The sequence below is a fragment of the Lepidochelys kempii genome, chromosome 14, assembly GCF_965140265.1.
Source record: "Lepidochelys kempii isolate rLepKem1 chromosome 14, rLepKem1.hap2, whole genome shotgun sequence".
NCBI lineage: Eukaryota > Metazoa > Chordata > Testudines > Cheloniidae > Lepidochelys > Lepidochelys kempii.
Window position 1 is genome coordinate 40,715,174 of NC_133269.1, and position 18,176 is coordinate 40,733,349.

Sequence of the window (18,176 nt, forward strand, 5' to 3'; positions counted from 1 at the left end):
GGTGACCAGACAGCACCTGTGAAAGAACGGGACAGGGGGTGGGGGGTAATAGGCGCCTATATAAGAAAAAACCCCAAAAAACGGGATTGTCCCTATAAAAAGGGGACATCTGGTCACCCTATTTAACAGGGAGCCCTTGGATCTGGGTGTGGGGTGTCGAGGGACGGGAGCATTGCTGGGAAGGTCTGTCTTCCCAATTGGGGATGTGCTGGGCTCTCGGAAGGGAGAGAAAAGGAGTATTTGTGTCACCTTAGAGACTAACCAATTTATTTGAGCATGAGCTTTCGTGAGCTACAGCTCACTTCATCGGATGCATACCGTGGAAACTGCAGCAGACTTTATATACACACAGAGAATATGAAACAATACCTCCTCCCACCCCACTGTCCTGCTGGTAATAGCTTATCTAAAGTGATCATCAGGTTGGGCCATTTCCAGAGTCTCACGTGGAGCAGCGGGAATGCAATGCCCCCAAATGCAGCATAGTCTATACGGGACTTAGCCATCCTTAGCCTCAAGGGAACCTGCCCCGCGCTTTCAGAAGAGGAGCCGGGATGCTGTCCCTTGTCTCTGTTTGCCAGAAGCTGGGACTGGCTCACTTGATGATTCCCTGGTCTGTTAGTTCCCTGTGGGGCACCTGGCACTGGCCACTTTGGGAAGACAGGACACTGGGCTAGATGGACCTTGGGTCTGACCCAGTGTGGCCGCTCTTATGTAGCCCAGGAGCTGAAATTCATTACTCTGCTAGGTTTCAGAGTAACAGCCGTGTTAGTCTGTATTCGCAAAAAGAAAAGGTTAGTCTCTAAGGTGCCACAAGTCCTCCTTTTCTTATTACTCTGCTAGACACTCAAAATCACGGAGGGAACAGAGACCCTGGATTTATGACCTCTTCGGACAGTCTCTAACCCACCAACTCTTTTTGTCCTACGCCTGCAGAGGTGTTCATGGGCCAGTCTTACCTTGAATACCATCTGGGCTACCTATGAATGCTACCCAGGCCCTTCCCCCTTGCAGTGTGACCCCTGGGGGTACCTTTCCCAGCCCTGCGGAGGAGCTCTGGGTGGCTGGGGGACGCTGATCCCTGGCACCAAGAGAAGCTGCTCCAATAAAAGAGATCACCCCCCCCCCCACTATAGTCACCTCTGCCGCAGCCCGGGTTCGGGTCCCCACCCGCAGGGGGCTTTTCTGGGGTCTCGCAGGGGGCGATGCCGGGAGCCAGGAACTGGCGCAGACAAAAAGGGTTACCGCAGTTCACTTCCTGCGGCCGGGCCCCAGGGATCGCCCCTGCCCCAGCTCCCTTCTGGGTCCTAGCGAGAAACCCCTGGCCTCGCAGCCGCCGCTGGGCCCCACGGTCCTGGCTCGCTGCCTCCCTGAGACCGGGGGCAGCCTGTGCCCATGGGGGAGAGAAAACCGGAAACGGCAAGATCCCTTTCAGAAGGGGGGGGGTTGTATGGAGATTTGGGGGGCCCCCAGCATAGGCGCTGGAATTACGGGTGCTGGGCGCGGCACCCCCTGGCTTGAAATGGTTTCCATCCTATCCAGGGTTTGCAGTTGGGGGTCAATGGCTGTCAGCCCCCCCACCCACACACACACACTGTGTACATTGTCCCAGCACCCCAGGACGGAAGAGAACCTGGGGTGACGGGATCCGAGCCCCAGCGAGCCTGCCCTGAGCCGCGGGGTGGCCGGGGGGGGGGACACACGGGGCTGTGGGTGTGTGGTTTGCTCCGCAGGTTTCTGCCGTTCAGGGAAGGAGCTCAGAGAAGGAAACTGGCCACATCCCTCCAGGGTCCGGCTGGCGGGGAGGGGAAGGGCTGGAGCGGGGCCCGGACCACGGTTCATTCGCGGCTGTACCCGGAGGCCACCGGTTCTTGCTAAGAGGTGGAGCGGCGCTGGCTTTGTCTCTGTTTATCTTCCTGGGTCGGGAGCCGCCGCCTCCCACTCCCGGACCGAGCCGCTGCGGGGTGTCCGTGCCGGGAGAGAGACTCATCCAAGCCCCCGCTGCGCCCAGCCCGGGTGGGGACTTTCTCCCGTGGCTGGAACCAGCCTGGGGCTCTGCCCACACCCCGGAGCCCGCTGGAGAGAGACCCTCCTGCACCCCCGGGTAACGTGCCTCTGCACCAGCCAGCCCTGCCGCCTCAGATCTCAGCCCCTGGGGTTGGAAAGCAGCCCAGGAGGGGAAACAGGGCAGGAGCTCGTGTGTAGCGGGCTGGGGTCTCACTGGTGCAGGGGTGAGGGGCAGGCGTTGTCCCCGGCCTGTTGGTCTGGATGTCCCAATGCTTATAGTTCTCGGGAGACCCAGATCTTTCTTGGGATTTCTCCCAGGAATCTGTTCCACCTACCTGCCCTTTTATTCCTCAAGGTGCCTCTCTTTCAGGACTCCAAAGCCTGATCCGCCAAATAGACCCTCCCCTGGTTATTTCCTTCGCCGATCAGTCCTAAATTCCAACAAGCCAATCTTGAGCCATTAATTTCCAGTTCTGTTGTCCTCTTGTCTGCGAGTCAGAGTTTAACACAGTCCTTGGGTGGTATCCGTAGACTTTCGGTTTGGATTCATCCAGTTTTCTCTATCGCCTTTCAAACCTTTGTCTATCCTAGGGTGACCAGATGTCCCGATTTTATAGGGACAGTCCCGATTTTTGGGTCTTTTTCTTATATAGGCTCCTATTTACCCCCCACCCCCATCCTGATTTTTCACATTTGCTGTCTGGTCATCCTAGTCTATCCATAGGGCCCTACCAAATTCATGGTTCATTCTGGTCAATTTCCCAGTCATAGGATTTTCCTGCGCTGGGCAGGGGGTCCTGCTCTGGGCAGGGGGTTGGACTAGATGGCCTTCCAACTCTGTTATTCTATGATTTTTAAAATGGTAAATTTCATGATTTCAGCTATTTAAATCTGAAATTTCGCGGGTGTTGTAATTGTAGGGGTCCTGACCCAAAAAGGAGTTTTGTGGAGGGGGGGAAGGGGGTCACAGGGTTATTGTAGGGGGGTTGCGGTGCTGCTATCCTTACTTCTGCGCTGATGCTGGTGGTGGCTCTGCCTTCAGAGCCGGGCGGCTGGAGAGCGGTGGCTGCTGGCTGGGAGCCCACCGCCAGCAGCAGGGCAGAAGTAAGGATGGCCTGGTCTGATATAGCCATCCAGAATAAGGGTCGTAATACCGTGACCGCCCCCCCCCCCCAAAAAAATAACTTTTCGACCCTCCCTGCAACTCCCTTTTGTGTCAGGAGCCCCAGTTTGGGAAATGCTGGTCTCCCCCATGAAATCTGTGTAGTGCAGGATAAAAGCACACAAAAGACCAGATTTCATGGAGGGAGACCAGATTTCACGGTCTGTGACGTGTTTTTCGTGGCCGTGAATTTGGCAGGGCCCTACCGATCAGTGTTTATCGTTATAGGTGATGGTAACGTCTTATGAACTTTCACCACGTTTCCAACCATCGAGCTCACAAACGGGGTAGGCCTGTGAGATCCCGATGATTACACCACGTCCTCCCAGGGCACGGGGAAAGGAAACAGCTGTGGTGGAGCTGTCTTGGGTAGGGGCTTTGCTGGGTGGCCCTGTGCTAGATGGGGAAGGGGTAGGAAATACACAGGGTAAAGGATATGCCAGCACTGTCGGGATGTGCGTTCATTCTGCAGCACGATTCTCAGCACAAGTTTATTGGGAGCAGGTGGAAATTTCCCCATTTCTAGAAAAGGAACCAACCCATGGACAGGGCTGGGAAAGAAATAACACAGCCCTAGGGCTGGAGCCTGAATGTACTAGACAGAGACTGCTCTGGAATATGAAGGGGACACCACCAGTGAAGATGCCCCATCTCCTCACATCTGGCTGCTGGGAATGCGAAGGATGTTGGGGTTCCTGTCCCAGGACCCTGCTTGAGGTCTCCAGCTCCCTTATCAACTTCTGGCTACTAGTTGTGTGATCAGTGGGAAGGACCCAGCCCATCTCTGTCCACGGGGAGGGACAAGGAGCTCTCTCTTTCTCCCCACACCTGGAATTTCCTGGCTGCTCTGAGCAGGGTGGGTCATGTGGGGGATTCCACCACTTTGTCCCTCCCCAGGGCTTTCGTTTTATTCTCTCCCCGCCCCCCCCACCCCCCTGATTCGTGGGATTGTGGCTGGGGAAGCAGGTGCTGAGTGGGGGACTCTTGTTGTTTCAGATGCCAGTGACCTTCGTGGAGTTAGCTGTGTATTTCACCCAGGGGCAGGGGGCTCTGCTGGACCCTGGTCAGGGACGTCATGCAGAATTGTGAGACCGTGACCTTGCTGGGTAAGGGATTCCTGTCCCCTTGGGTTATTAGAAGTGGTGGGATCTGGGATGTGCCCACTTTGGCTCCTGCTCAGGTTCTTCTCTGGTTTGACTGGATTTCAGGGGAATGGACCTGTGTCCTCTGCTCAGGACACCCCAAACTGCAAGACAGTGCGTTACCCCTCAGCCTGAACAAGGGTGAGTTTTGCTGGTGATTGTGGTGTGTATGGCAGCTCTTTGCGGCACCGATCTGTCTGCTTCACCAGCAAACTCCTTGAGACTCTGCCAGTCTAAACCTTGGCTTTCAGGTAACAACTGGTGCAACCTAGTTCCCAAGTTCCCCAGAGCCCTGTCCTGGCTGCCTCTCACTGCACACTCAGGGAAATTATTACGATCTCTGCCTCCAAAGAGACAGAGCATACCCCAGACCTTGCTCTGTCTCTTCCCGCCCCTGTTCCACTTACTCCACTTCTCCACCTCAAGAGCCAGGAAGTCTCCCTTGGGTGCAGATTGAGTCCCCCGGTGTGATCATTAAATTGTCTTCTCCCCCCTTGTTAGCCTGATGGCCATAGACGACTTGTACCTCCCCACACGTGTCTCCTCGGCCCAGTGCCCACCCTGCCCTGAGCCTAGCCCAGGGCTGCTGCGCGCTCCCTGCCCCATGTTACTAGCGGGGCGGAGGGTGAGGGTGGAGTGGGCTTTGTCCTTCTCCCGCTGCACCTCCTCCTGGCACATTCAGACACTGTCCCTGGTAGCCGGAGGTGGGTTTGAGCGCCACGGTCTTGCTTGACCATTTTCGCACTCTTTTCCCACTCTTTCCCTCCATGAGTCAGCAGAGCGGCATGGCCCGCACTGCCAGTCTGCTGGTACCTGTCCGATGAGGGGACAACCCAGTTGTAAGGGATCATGGAGCACCAGGGATCCGCTTTGGAGAAGGAAAAATTAAAGATGGGTCAGTAAAATTTTCTCTTTCTCAATCTCCCCACCAGTTACTGTGTCGTGTTTCCCCTTTTTGCTGTTCCCCTTCTCTGCCTTCTCCCCAGCACAGGGGACGACGCCTGTCTGGATTCTCTCTCTTTATTCCAGCAGCCGATGGGATGGTGAGTGAAAACATGGAGGATAATTCACTGCAGGAAGGTCCTGAGCAAGGAGAAGCACATGGGACATTACTGGAAAGATCCAAAGGGAATTTTGGCCAGAGCTCTGAGTGCACGAAAGCCTGTGGAAATCAGTGCAGATCAGAGAGGCAGCTGGAAAACCAGCCAGAGAAAGAAGTGGGTAGGTTTAATGTGGCGGAGGATGCAAGGAACTCAGAGAAACAACAGCCCAGCGGAGAAGCAACATGGCAAAGAGAAAAAAATACGTGTGCCGAGTGTGGGAAAAGCTTCAGTCGGCACTCTCACCTTATTTCCCATAGAAGAATCCACACAGGCGAGAAACCCTATAAATGCCTGGTGTGTGGGAAAAGCTTCAATCAGAGCTCAAACCTTATCTCACACAGAAGAATCCACACAGGAGAGAAGCCCTATAAATGCCTCATCTGTGAGAAAAGCTTCATTCAGAGCTCACAACTCAACAGACATGAGAGAACGCACACGGGAGAGAAACCCTATAAATGTGTTGAGTGCGGGAAAAACTTCATTCAGAGCTCGGATCTTATTTCCCATCAGAGAAGCCACACGGGAGACAGACCCTACAAATGCCCCTACTGTGGGGAAAGTTTTGATCGGAGAACACAGCTTATTATCCATCAAAGAATCCATTCAGGAGAGAAACCTTACAAATGCCTCATCTGTTGGAAAAGCTTCAATCAGAGCTCCAACCTTATTTCGCACCAGCGAATCCATACGGGAGAGAGACCGTATAAATGCTCTGACTGTGGGAAAAGATTCAATAGGAGTTCGCACCTTATGCGACACAAGAGAACCCACACGGGAGATAAATCCTGTCAATGCCCAGAGTGTGGGAAAAGTTTCGACCAGTACTCAGATCTTATTATGCATCAGAGAGTCCACACAGGAGAGAGACCCTATAAATGCCTGGACTGTGGGAAAAGTTTTGACTGGCGCTCACAACTGGTTATACACCAGAGAAGTCACACCGGAGAGAATCCTTATAAATGTGCGGACTGCGGGAAAAGTTTCAGTCGGAGCTCAAACCTCATTACACACCAGAGAATCCACACAGGCGAACGCCCTTTTAAATGCCTTGATTGTGGGAAAAGTTTCTGTCAGAGCTCAGATCTTTTTTCACATCAGAGAACCCACACGGGAGAGAGACCCTATAAGTGCTCAGACTGTGGGAAAAGGTTTAGCGACAGCTCGACCCTCATTAAACATAGGAGAATCCACACTGGAGAAAAACCCTATACGTGCCAGGTCTGTGGGAAAAGCTTCAGTCAGAGCTCCACCCATACTCGACATCAGAGACTCCACAGGGGAGAAAAACCTTGAATGTGGGGGAAGGATCTTTCAGGGCACAGGTAGTCTGAGGCACCAGCAAATCCACACAGGGAAGAGACCTCTGTCATCTCTTTAGCATGTCAAGCGGAGCTCACACCATACTGGACATCAGAGACTCCTGCACACAGGAGAGAAATTCTACCAGGGCACCGTCAAGAGACCAGACATTTTCTATTTCCTGCACACATCAGGGGTGTTTGGCCCCCAAGTATCCAGCTGCCCGTGTCTGGGGTAAGGACCCAGCAGCAGCCAATTGTGTGCATATCAGTTACACTGCTCCATTCATTAGCAAACTGAGTTTTACACTCATCTACTTCGCCCTTCTGGGGCAGATTGTCTCATCCCCTGTTATTTCATGTTGCTGTGGGTTGTTGTTTTGTTGGGGGGGGGTTAGTACCTTTCCTAAAATATGAATGGATAGCGTGAGAGGGAATGACTCCGTAACCTGTTGGCCAGGGCATAGGTGCCAACTTCCTCTCTACCCAAGGGGGTGCTCAACCCCCTCCCCAGGCTCTGCCCCAGCCCTGCCCCCACTCCACCCCTTCCCTCAATCCTCCACCCCCACTCCACCCCTTCCCCCAGCCCAACCTCCACCCCGTCTTTTCCCACCCCTGTCCTGCCCCCTCCGCCAAGAGTGCCCTGACCCTGCTCCTCCCCCTCCCTCCGTGCACGCCCCGGAGTTGATCCACAGCGGGCGGGAGGTGCTTGGAGGGAGGGGGAGGAGTTGGTCGGTGGGGCTGTCAGCAGGCGAGAGGCAGTGCAGCGGGGCGGGGGGGGGGAAGCTTGGCTTAGCATCCACTAATTTTGCGGGAAAACCCACGGAGTTGGCGCCTATGGGTCAGGGACCTGCGAGGCCCAGTCTCTCAACAGGAGAGACTAAGGAAGCCCCACATCAGGATATCCCGTAGGTTGGTGATCACTCTCCTGTGGGAGAACCCTGTTCAAATCCTCTCTCTCCCTCAGGCAGAGAGGGGAAATCCAACCGGGGTCCCCCTCATCCCAGGTAAGTGCTCTTACCACTGAGCTAATAGGTGGGTCGCACCACCTCCTCAGGCCATTATATGTGGAGAGAGACAGGTGTCTAACACAATCTCACAAGCCTAAGCCACGAGTCTGCCGGAGAAGGGGTACACCCAGACTGTGGATCGTGAGCAGAGATAGGCCCTTGTCTCTATCGGACAGGACACACCCCTCTCATCAGCACCTCCCATTGGCTAGCTTAGGCTGCTCCCCTTGGAGCATGGCTCGCATTCTTGGGCACCTCTCTCGCCCCATTCATCATGCTTAAGTCAGGTTCTATGAATGCCATGGTTGTTCCAGGAATTTGCCAGGGTGCCTCAAAGTCAGGGAGTTGTGACGCTGAGCAGGGTAGAGCTGGGCCTAGAATGTAGTCTGGCCGGGATCGGTTCCTGGCCCTACGCTATTTAATGTTTTTATTAAAGACCTGGAAGGAAACATAAACAGATAAAGTTTGCTGACGACACAACTCTCAGGGAAGTGGGAAATAATGAAAGGGACAGGCCACTGACACAGAGCGATCTAGATCACTTGATCGACTGGATGCAAGTAAACCACATGCGTTTTAATATGGCTCAATGTCAATGTAATACCATCTCAGAAAAAAGAACGTGGGCCATACTCACAGGGTGAGACACTCTATCCTGGGAAGCCGTGACTCTGAAAACGATTTTGGGGTTGTGATGGATAATCAGCTGAACATGATGATCCAGGGATGGCCTAGGTAACACTTGGTCCTGCCATGAGTGCGGGGCACTGGACGAGATGACCTCTCAAGGTCCCTCCCAGTGAATGATTCTATGAGCTCCCTGTGCTATGTAGTAGCGAAAAAGGCTAATGAGATCCTTGGGTAAATAAACCAGTCTAGCACGTACGAGTAGGCAAGTTATATTGCCACTGTATTTGGCACTGGTGTGACCACTGTTGGAATACTCTATCCAGTTCTGGGGTCCACAGTTCAAGAAGGATGTTGATAAATTGGAGAGGGGTCAGAGAAAAGACCCAAGAATAATTAAATGACTGAGAAACATGCCTTATATTGAAAGACTCAAGGAGTTCTCTTTCTGGTTATCAAAGAGGAAATTAAGTTGGTCATACCCTAGAAGTGCCTCTGTGAGTAGCAGAAAGTTGATAATATGGGGCTCTTCAATCTAGCAGACAAAGATCTAACAAGATCCAGTGGGTGGAAATTGAAGTTAGATAAATTTAGAATAGAAAAATTGCCCCATATTTTCACAGTGAGGGGAATTAAAACACTGCAACAATTTATCAAGGACTGTGGTGGATTCCCCATCATTGGCAATTTTAAAAATCAAGATTGGATTCCCCCTGCCCAACCCCAAAAAGCTCTAGTTTACACAGGAATTAATTTAGGAAGTCCTACGGGCCGTGTATGAGGGATATCTGACTAGACAGCCATATAATTTGTAAATCTATACTTGGATATTCGTTTTGTTTGACATGAGCTCAGATTTATACTGGAGACTTTGTAAGACAAATGATCATTTGCCTTAATAGTGCTTTATTTTTGTTTTAGTTTTACCATGTCCACACTTTTGGCCATGAGATTTAGGTGTCATTTGAACAATGATTATTATAAATAATCTGGGCATGGACACGGCTGGTTGGGTGCGAGAGTCTCAGTCTGAAAGGCAAAGATTGATCTGGGGAAAGAAGTTGCTGCCTGACCTTTGCAGTGACATGAGATACAGACAGGAGGGGAGAAGATGGGAGATGGAGGGGAACAGAACTGGGGGAACTGCTGGGTTTGCTCTTGAGAGCCAGACAGCTGAGGCTGAGAACTGTGAACTCGCTGCACTGGGGGCCAGAGAGAGACAGGAATTGTCCTGCGAATGCTGGGGGAAGTTGTCCCTGAATTCTAAAGGATTGCGAACCATGCCACCAGCGGAGCAATAGGGAGGGGGCCGTTCTCTGAAGAGGCCAAAGCTGGGCGGATCTGAGATGAGAGCCAGGGAAGTCCACAGACCTGGCCAGCCTTAAATTGAAGCCAAGCTGACTCTCATAACCGAGGCCAGAAGGCAATAAGGAGCCCAGGGGCTCACCCCTCCCCATTTACCACAGTGTCTTGTATGAGGATGACAGCGTCTTTCCTTCCTGACTCACCAGGGACGTTCCCAGGGGGATAAACGCCTCAGCTTGGCTTGGAGATGCCGACACTGCCGTAAATTCACCCCGTCCTCTGCATCCCATTAACCTGAGCTCCCTGGGTTCCCACTTTCGCGGCATTTGCTTTTACGGCAGGATCTCAGCTTTCTCATAGGATCTCTGTGCTTTTCTCCCAGCTTGTAATGTATGGCTCTGTCACTGAGGCCTGCAGGAGCTGGGAACAGCCATGTGCGGGGCTGGGGCTGGAATGCACCATGCTGAACTGGACTGCGGGCAGACGGGGTGGTGGGTTACCTTTTATTTCTTGCTTTGAAATGACTAAAGTGGAATTTAGTTTCTCAAACTCCCCGTGTTTTTGCCTTGACTAATGAGTCCAAATGGCCTTTAACAGATTCTGCGGCTATCTGGAGGCCTCTTTGAGATGCTATTTTCCCCCCAGGCCGAGCACCAGAGAGTGCTGATGCCGGCTCTCCCAGCTTTCAGACTCTTCTGCCGGGAAAATCCCTGGTCTGTAGCGAAATCCCCTCTGGTTTTCATTTCCCAGTCACCTGCCTTCTGCAGAAGGAGAATCAATCAGTTTCTGAAGCCTGGTGGAGTAGCCATGGGGAGGAATGGTAAGGGGACAGGGAGCTATTTGTAGGAGACATCACAGGTGTTGCCACTTCTCTTTGCAGGACACTATCACCTGTCACTGGAGGGGAAGGTCCCCAACTTTCTTCCCTTATGGTTCTGCTCTGTCAGTTCTTCTGAACTCCCAGAGAGCGAAGGTCCCTGCTAGAATTATCCCAGTGTTGCATAGGAAACATATATTTTTGTAAAACCAGGTCTTTCTCAAAGCTGTCGCCAGTGAACTGGGCTTTCTAAAACAGTGGTTTTCAAACTGCGGGTCATGACCCAGTACTGGGTTGCGGTATGTAAGGCACTGGGTCACGGCAGCTCTGGTCAGCACCACCGACTGGGCCATTAAAAGTCCCATCAGCGGCGCTGCCCAGCTAAGGCAGGCTAGTCCCTACCTGTTCCGACACTGCGCTGCGCCCCGGAAGTGGCCAGCAGCAGGTCCGGCTCCTAGGCAGGGGGGCCACGGGGCTCTGTGCACTGCCCCCAACCCAAGCACTCCCATTGGCCAGTTCCTGGCCAATGGGAGCTGGGGGGGATGGGGCCTGTGGGCGAGAGCCGTGCAGACCCACTTGAGTACCTCCGCCTAGGAGCCGGACCTGCTGCTGGCCACTTGCAGGGTGCAGCATGGTCTGCTGTGCCAGGACAGGCAGGAAGCCTGCCTTAGCAATGCTGCTGCACCACTGACCGGGAGCCACCCGAGGTAAGCCTGTGCCCCAACCCTCTGCCCCAGCCCTGAGCCCCTCCCACAGCCCAACCCCCTCATCCCCATCTCCACTGGGTTGTGGGCATCAACAATTTTCTTCAACTGGGTCACCAGCAAAAAGTTGGAAAACCCCTGTTCTAAAACACTGGGTCCGGATGATCCTTGGTGCCAGTAAGGCTCAGCATCAAGGGGTGAGTTGGGGAGAGCTCAGGAGCTATGCCAGAGCCCAGCCCAGAAGGGCAAAGTCGACAAAGGGGTCACCCGGCGCCCCCCGCTGCTCTGATCCCCATATGCCACTGCTTCAGTTTGTAAAACCTGCACCTGCTCCATATGGCACTTACTCCCCTCGCGTAGTGAATGAGTCACCAATAGCGATTGAGGATCCTGCGGTAGCCTTGGGTGTTGGTCGTATAGCTTAGCCAGTGGGGGCTCATCCATTTGGACGGAAAGGCCCCAGATTCGATCGGGATCGCCCAGGCTAAGGGCACGGCCTTCTATTTTAAAATTAAGACAAATAGGCTGAAAGGGACTCAAATCTCAGAGGTGGGCTCCTGCCCCTACAAATTTACCCACCCGCCGGCCTCTACCAACATGAACATTTTACTTTGAAATCTGCGGGGTCACTGGCAGCAGTCAAGCGAAGCAGGTCAGCGTCAGTGTATACCGGATCGGCGCCTTCGGTTTCCATGTTTGTGGGCCTCTCTGGGCGTTGATTTTAGACCTGTTCCTCATTCTTCTTAGCCTAGGCGCAGTCGGCCTCAGGCGGCTCATGACCAGGATTTACTCCCGAATTTGGTCCGCTGGTTGGATCATTCACTTTCCTGGCCTGGGGTCAGGTACGGCAACGTGAACGCTGATCCACACCCCCCAGTTCCCCATTCATTCCTTACTCTGACTATTCATTGGAATGGGATTAGGATGAGTCTTGTGGTTGATTTTATTCCTGAAGCGTGGAAAGACGCCGCCCAGCCAAGGCCCATTGCAGGAGGCACGGTGGATACACACCACTCGAGACAGCTCGCGCCTGTCTACGTAGACCAGGGGTGGGCAAACTTTTTGGCCCAAGGGCCATATTGGGGTTCCAAAACTGTATGGCAGGCCGGGTAGGGAAGGCTGTGCCTCCCCAAACAGCCTGGCCCCCGCCCCCTATCCACCCCCTCCCACCTCCTGCCCCCTGATGGCCCCCCTCAAAACCCCTGACCCATCCAACCCCCCCCCTGCTCCTTGTCCCCTGACTGCCCCCTCCCAGGATCCCCTGCCCCAACCACCCCCCCAGAACCCCACTCCCTATCCAACCCCCCTGCTCGTCCCCTGACTGCCCCGACCCCTATCCACAGCCCCGCCCCCTGACAGCCCCCGCGGGACTCCCACGCCTATCCAACCGCCCACTGTTCCCCATCCCCTGAACGCCCCCTCCGCCCCGAACCTCTGCCCCACCCAACCACCCCCTGCTCCCTGTCCTCTGACTGCCCCCTGGAACCCCTTGCCCCTTATTCAACCCCCCCCCACTCACCTCCCCCTTACCATGCTGCTCAGAGGAGCAGGACTGGCAGCCGCGCCGCCCGGCTGGAGCCACCCACCCCGCCGCGCGGCCTGGCAGGAGTTCGCAGCCCCACCGCCCCGAGCGCTGGGGGCACGGGGAGCTGAGGCTGTGGGAGGGGGTTCTGCGGGGGAGGGGCCGGGGGCTAGTCTCCCTGGCCGGTACAGGTGGGGTGCTGTACAGACTGTAAATCCTGTGTATAATGGAATTAATCCACATCAAGCCGGGCGTGGGGAGGGGCGGCATCACCCCTAGTCCCAGCCCCTATGCCTTTATAGTGAAAATTTAGGCACCCAGTGATTTTAGGTGCCTGTAGGGTTTTTGGATCACACTAATGTCTGAATCTGGGATTTAGGCACCTAGGGCCAGATGTTCAGGTGTATTTAGGCACCTAACTCCCATGGGTTTGCGTATTTGGCTCTGAACAGGAGTTAAATCTCAGCAGAGCCCAGGGCTGCCCCAGGGGGGGCTAGTTCCAGCCACCAGAGAAAATCCCACCTGGGCTGGGCACAGAGGGAGATTTCAGGAGGGTTCGCTCCACAGCTTGGGGGAGCAGCAGCTGGTGAGTCCAGGCTCCGGGTTCCCTCCTCTGGGCAGGAACAGAGCCCTCTGCAGACAACAGCTGATGAAATCCCCTCCAGGCCCCCGCCACAAAGTCCATGTCCCTGGAAAATGTACCCCCCCCCCCCTGCAGCTCATGGCTCCGAGCAGCCCAGCACCCTTCTGTCCCCTTCGATTTTGGGGAGCCTCTGGAACAATCACAAGTCTCGATCAAAAAAATCCCCCTTTTCACTGGGGATCTTGCAGTCTCCCCCTGCCATCCCCCATGGACACGGAGGCTTGGGGGCTCGAACTTCCCTGAATCCTGGGAGAGGCGGCCCACGTCTGAGACCTGAAACCCTCCCCAGAGGTGGGAGCCTGGAGCCAGGTGGCTGCAGCGTGGGGGGTTTATCGCTAGGACCCAGGAGGAGCTGGGGATGGAGCCATGGCTGGGGTCATGCAGCCCTGGCAGCAGGAAGTGAATTGCACTGGCCGTGTGAACGAGTTTCACGTCCCCGGCGCTGTCCCTTTTGCAAGAGCCCCGGCTTAGCGGGGGCTGCGGCTGGGGACCCCAGAGCCCTGGCTGCACCTGGGAGAGGTGGCTTGCAAAGGAGTAACCTTCCCGCTGCTCCCCCAGGAGACTCTCCCCGTGCAGAGACCCCCAGCCTGGCCAGGACACCCCATAAAGGGAAGACCACCCGCCCTGAGCAGCCCCTGGTCTCAGTGAGGGCACCGCTTGGAGGGAAGGTAAGGGGGTGAGCGGTTACACTCATTCTCCAGTTACACTATCTCAGCCCCTTGTTCTGTTCCCTGAGGAGTTCAGTGGAAGTGATCAGCCCAGCCTGTTGTTATGTCCCTGGGTTTTTGTACTTTTCTGCTGGTGGTGAATTTGCCCATCTGTCCTAGCAACTGGGGAATCCGTGTGCAACGCGTGTGTCCCACACACCCCACCGATCAGAGGCTCAGCTGGCGTAAATGAAGTCGATGGAGCTATGGCCGGATTCCCATCCGCTGGGGATCTGGTCCCGTCCACTCCAGTGTGGCACAATGGCATACGTCTGCCAGCGGGAGGATCTGGCCTGACAAATTTGTATTTACAGGCAGGGCTTATTGGAGTACCAATCTGGACTCCTTCAGAGTCAGCAAATGCCAGACAAAGTGACATACAAACAAACCGCAAAGGGGAAAGCCCCACCAGGTCAAGTCAAAAAAGTCAAGTAAGGGTTATCTCAGTATTACTTGTGAAAGGCTGTAAAGTCCAGCGCTCACAGTCGGGCCGTGTTAATTCCGCCCCCTGATATGTGGGCATCAGGATCCAATCGCTAATGACAGACTCACATGCTGCACCCTTCATGAACGCAGGACCGCGTGTCATCCGGTCCTCATTTTGTGCTTTTAGCCCTCTCATCTCTAACATGTCCCCGTTGGCACTTTGATACTAAGGAAATCTCCCCATCTCTGTGGAATTCCAGGGGACCCACGGTTTGTCCCAGGGACACTAAAGGGGTGAGGTTTTTCTAAATTATTAACTATTCCCCACCAAACACACTCTTCCCTGCCCTCCCTGGCACGCTCTCCTCCCGTTTCCCTCTAACTATCCACCGGTGATGTAAAACCACCTCAGCTTTTGCCTTATCCTGGCTAACTAGCCAGGTGGTATAAGTCTTTTCCGAGTTTCCTGTCTCATTTATTGAACACTGACATAAAATCTTCTCAAAAGTCACCAATTTTTCTTCTCTAATGACTGGTTAAAAACATAAGAGCTGCTAAACTGGGATAGAGCAATGGTCCATCTCGCCCGATATCCTGTCTCTGGCAATGGCCAGTACCAGAGCTTCAGAGGGCATGAGAACCCACCCCATCTTCCCCTCCTGGCTTCTGGCAGCCACAGCTTTAGTGTTCCCTCGAGCATGGGGTTGCATCTTTAACCATCTTGGCTACTAGCCATTGGTGGACCTATCCTCCATGAACTTTTCCAATTCTTTTTTGAACCCTAGTATAGTCTTGGCCTTCACAACATCTTCTGGCAAGGAGTTCCACAGGTTAATTGTGCATTGTGTGAACAAGTACTTCTTCTTGTTTGCATTAAACCTGCTGCCTATCAGTTTCATTGAGTAACCCCTGGTTTTTGCACCATGGGAAAGGGTTAATAACACTCTTCTATTCACTTTCTCCACACCGTTCATGGCTTTATAGACCTCTGTCATATCCCCCTTAGTCGTCTCTTTTCTAAGGTGAGCAGCCCTAATCTTTTAGTCTTTCATCATATGGAAGCCATTCCACACCCTTGATCATCTTTGTTGCCCTTATCATAGAATATAAGGACTGGAAAGGACCTCGAGAGGTCATCTAGTCCAGCCTCCTGCACTCATGGCAGGACTAAGTATTATCTAGACCATCCCTGACAGGCGTTTGCCTAACCTGCTCTTAAAAATCTCCAGTGTCAGAGATTCCACAACCTCCCTGGGCAATTTATTCCAGTGCTTAAACACCCTGACAGTTAGGAAGATTTTCCTAATGTCCAAGCTAAACCTCCTTTGCTGCAATTTAAACCCATTGCTTCTTGTTCTAGTCTCAGAGGTTCAGAAGAATAATTTTTCTCATTTCTCCTTGTAACAACCTTTTATGTACTTGAAAACTGTTATCAAGTCCCCTCTCAGTCTTCTCTTTTCCAGATTAAACAAACCCATTTTTTTTCAATCCTCCCTCATAGATTGTGTTTTTTAGACCTTTCATCATTTCTGTTGCTCTTCTCTGGATTTTCTCCAATTTGTCCACATCCTTCCTGAAATACGGTGCCCAGAACTGGACATGATACTCCAGTTCAGGTCTTATCAGTGCAGAGTACAGCGGAAGAATGACTTCTCATGACTTGCTTACAATACTCCCGCTAATACATCCCAGAACGATGTTTGCTTTTTTTGCAATAGTGTTATACTGTTGACTCATATTTAGCTTGTGATCCACTATGATCCCCAGATTCCTTTCCACAGTACTCCTTCCTAGGCAGTCATTTCCCATTCTGTAGGTGTGCAACTGATTGTTCCTTCCTAAGTGGAGTACTTTGCATTTGTCCTTATTGATTTTCATCCTATTTACTTCAGACCATTTCTCCAGTTTGTCCAGATCATTTTGAATTATAACCCTATCCTCCAAGGCACTTGCAACCCCTCCCAGCTTGGTATCGTCCGCAAACTTTATAAGTGTACTCTCTATGCCATTATCTAAATCACTGATGAAGATATTGAACAGAACTGGACCCAGAACTGATCCCTGCGGGCCCCCACTCAATATGCCCTTCCAGCATGACTGTGAACCACTGATAACTACTCTCTGGGAATGGTTTTCCAACCAGTTTTGCACCCACCTTATAGTAGCTCCATCTAGGTTGCATTTCCCTAGTTTGTTTACGAGAAGGTCATGCACAATAATATCAAAAGCTTTACTAAGATGATGTTGAAGTAAAAAGAAAACAGTACAGATTTTAAGCATAGAAGTTTCTGGTTATTAGGGAATAAGGTACAGGTTATCAAGGGGTGCAAAATTCGGTTTAGGAATGGGTGGCGTAAGGAATACCTAATCTGCAATCTCCCCGATTGGGGATAAAAGGTTAACAGGTCAAAGTACAGACATTGAGATATGGAGGTATATTATTCATATAATGGCTATGTTCAGGTGTGGAGTATAATGAGTGGATACGATGATGAGGCTGAATCTACCCTCATTTGGTGGGATTTAATGTTCAGTGAGTTTATGGTTCCAGTTCATATGGTCCCATGGAAAAAGTCTCTCAGTCCCTTTCCCATAGTCGGTGCACGATGTCGTACTGGCTCCCACCTCCTGGTGCCGGTGATGTGTTCGATGTAGATGTCCCTGGACCATCGGATGGCGTCCGAGACCATGAGGTGCCGCATGAGCCGTGCGTAACGTCGACCGATCCCACAGGTCCGCAGCACACGCTTGTGGCAGGGGTCCCAAGCGCCCAGGGCTCCGACGATCAGGGCATCCATCTGCACCTCGTAGCCCTTCGCTCTCAGGGTGTCGGCCAGGGGGGGCGTATTTTTCCAGTTTATGAGCTTGCGCTGTTCTCGAAGGAGACCGTGACATCGACGAGGATGATCTCGGTGATGACCACGTCAGGTCGCAACTGGCTGTCAGTACCAGGGATGGCGCAGTCCACGGCGACCTCCCACAGGCGCGGTGCGATGGCTTTCACCGGGCGGTTCTGGATGGCGTTGTGGTGCAGCTGCCAGGCTCTGGAGTGGGGCTTGCAGCTGCACAGGACGTGGGGCAGGGTCTCGTTGGAGTAGCCGCACTTCCTGCAACACTTGTCTCAGTTCCTATGGCGGACGGCTCCGTTGAGCAGGACGCAGTTGAGCCGGGCGCGGTGGATGAACAGCCAGTCGGCGAAATGGGTGAAGCCACCCCCGGCGAGGAAGTGGTTGCTGGCGTCCCACTTGCTGGTCAGTTCGAAGGCTTTACCCTGGTCCGGTTTACGCTTGAGGGTTTCCATGTACAGTGAGTGGATGCCTGCCTTCAGGGTCCTCTCCAGCATGCCCCTCAGGGTGATGATGGTGTTGTCGTCGGACCTGATCTGCGGCACCAGGACTCCCAGCTCCTGGCGCTCCTCACACCACTCCCAGCGGCAGCCGATGCGCTTCCCCAGGCGATGAGTGGCATTGCGAGCGCGGGACCACAGTGAAGCGATGTCGCGCCCGTCCCGTCCAAATTCGCCATCCAGGGAGCCGTTCAGGAAGGTGGCGATGTCGGGGCTCTGCCGATCCACTTCTTTGTTGCGTCATGGAGGGCGTTTGCCGTGATGTTCCTTACCATGGCATCAGGACACATCAGCAGGCAGAAGGCATGGGTGATCACCGCGATGTCACACAGGTCGCCCATGCGGGGGACATTGGCA

General features: G+C 53.4%; 1 protein-coding gene across 1 annotated transcript in view; it reads left to right on the top strand.

The window, feature by feature from the left end:
• Nucleotides 1-18,176, top strand: part of LOC140897524 (uncharacterized) — a 122,471-nt gene that overhangs the window by 36,992 nt on the left and 67,303 nt on the right. Inside the window, 2 exon segments of the mRNA XM_073310241.1 lie at nt 4,166-5,206; nt 5,341-6,705. Coding sequence (XP_073166342.1) covers nt 5,161-5,206; nt 5,341-6,705 — 1,411 coding nt within the window. The 5' untranslated portion in view covers nt 4,166-5,160.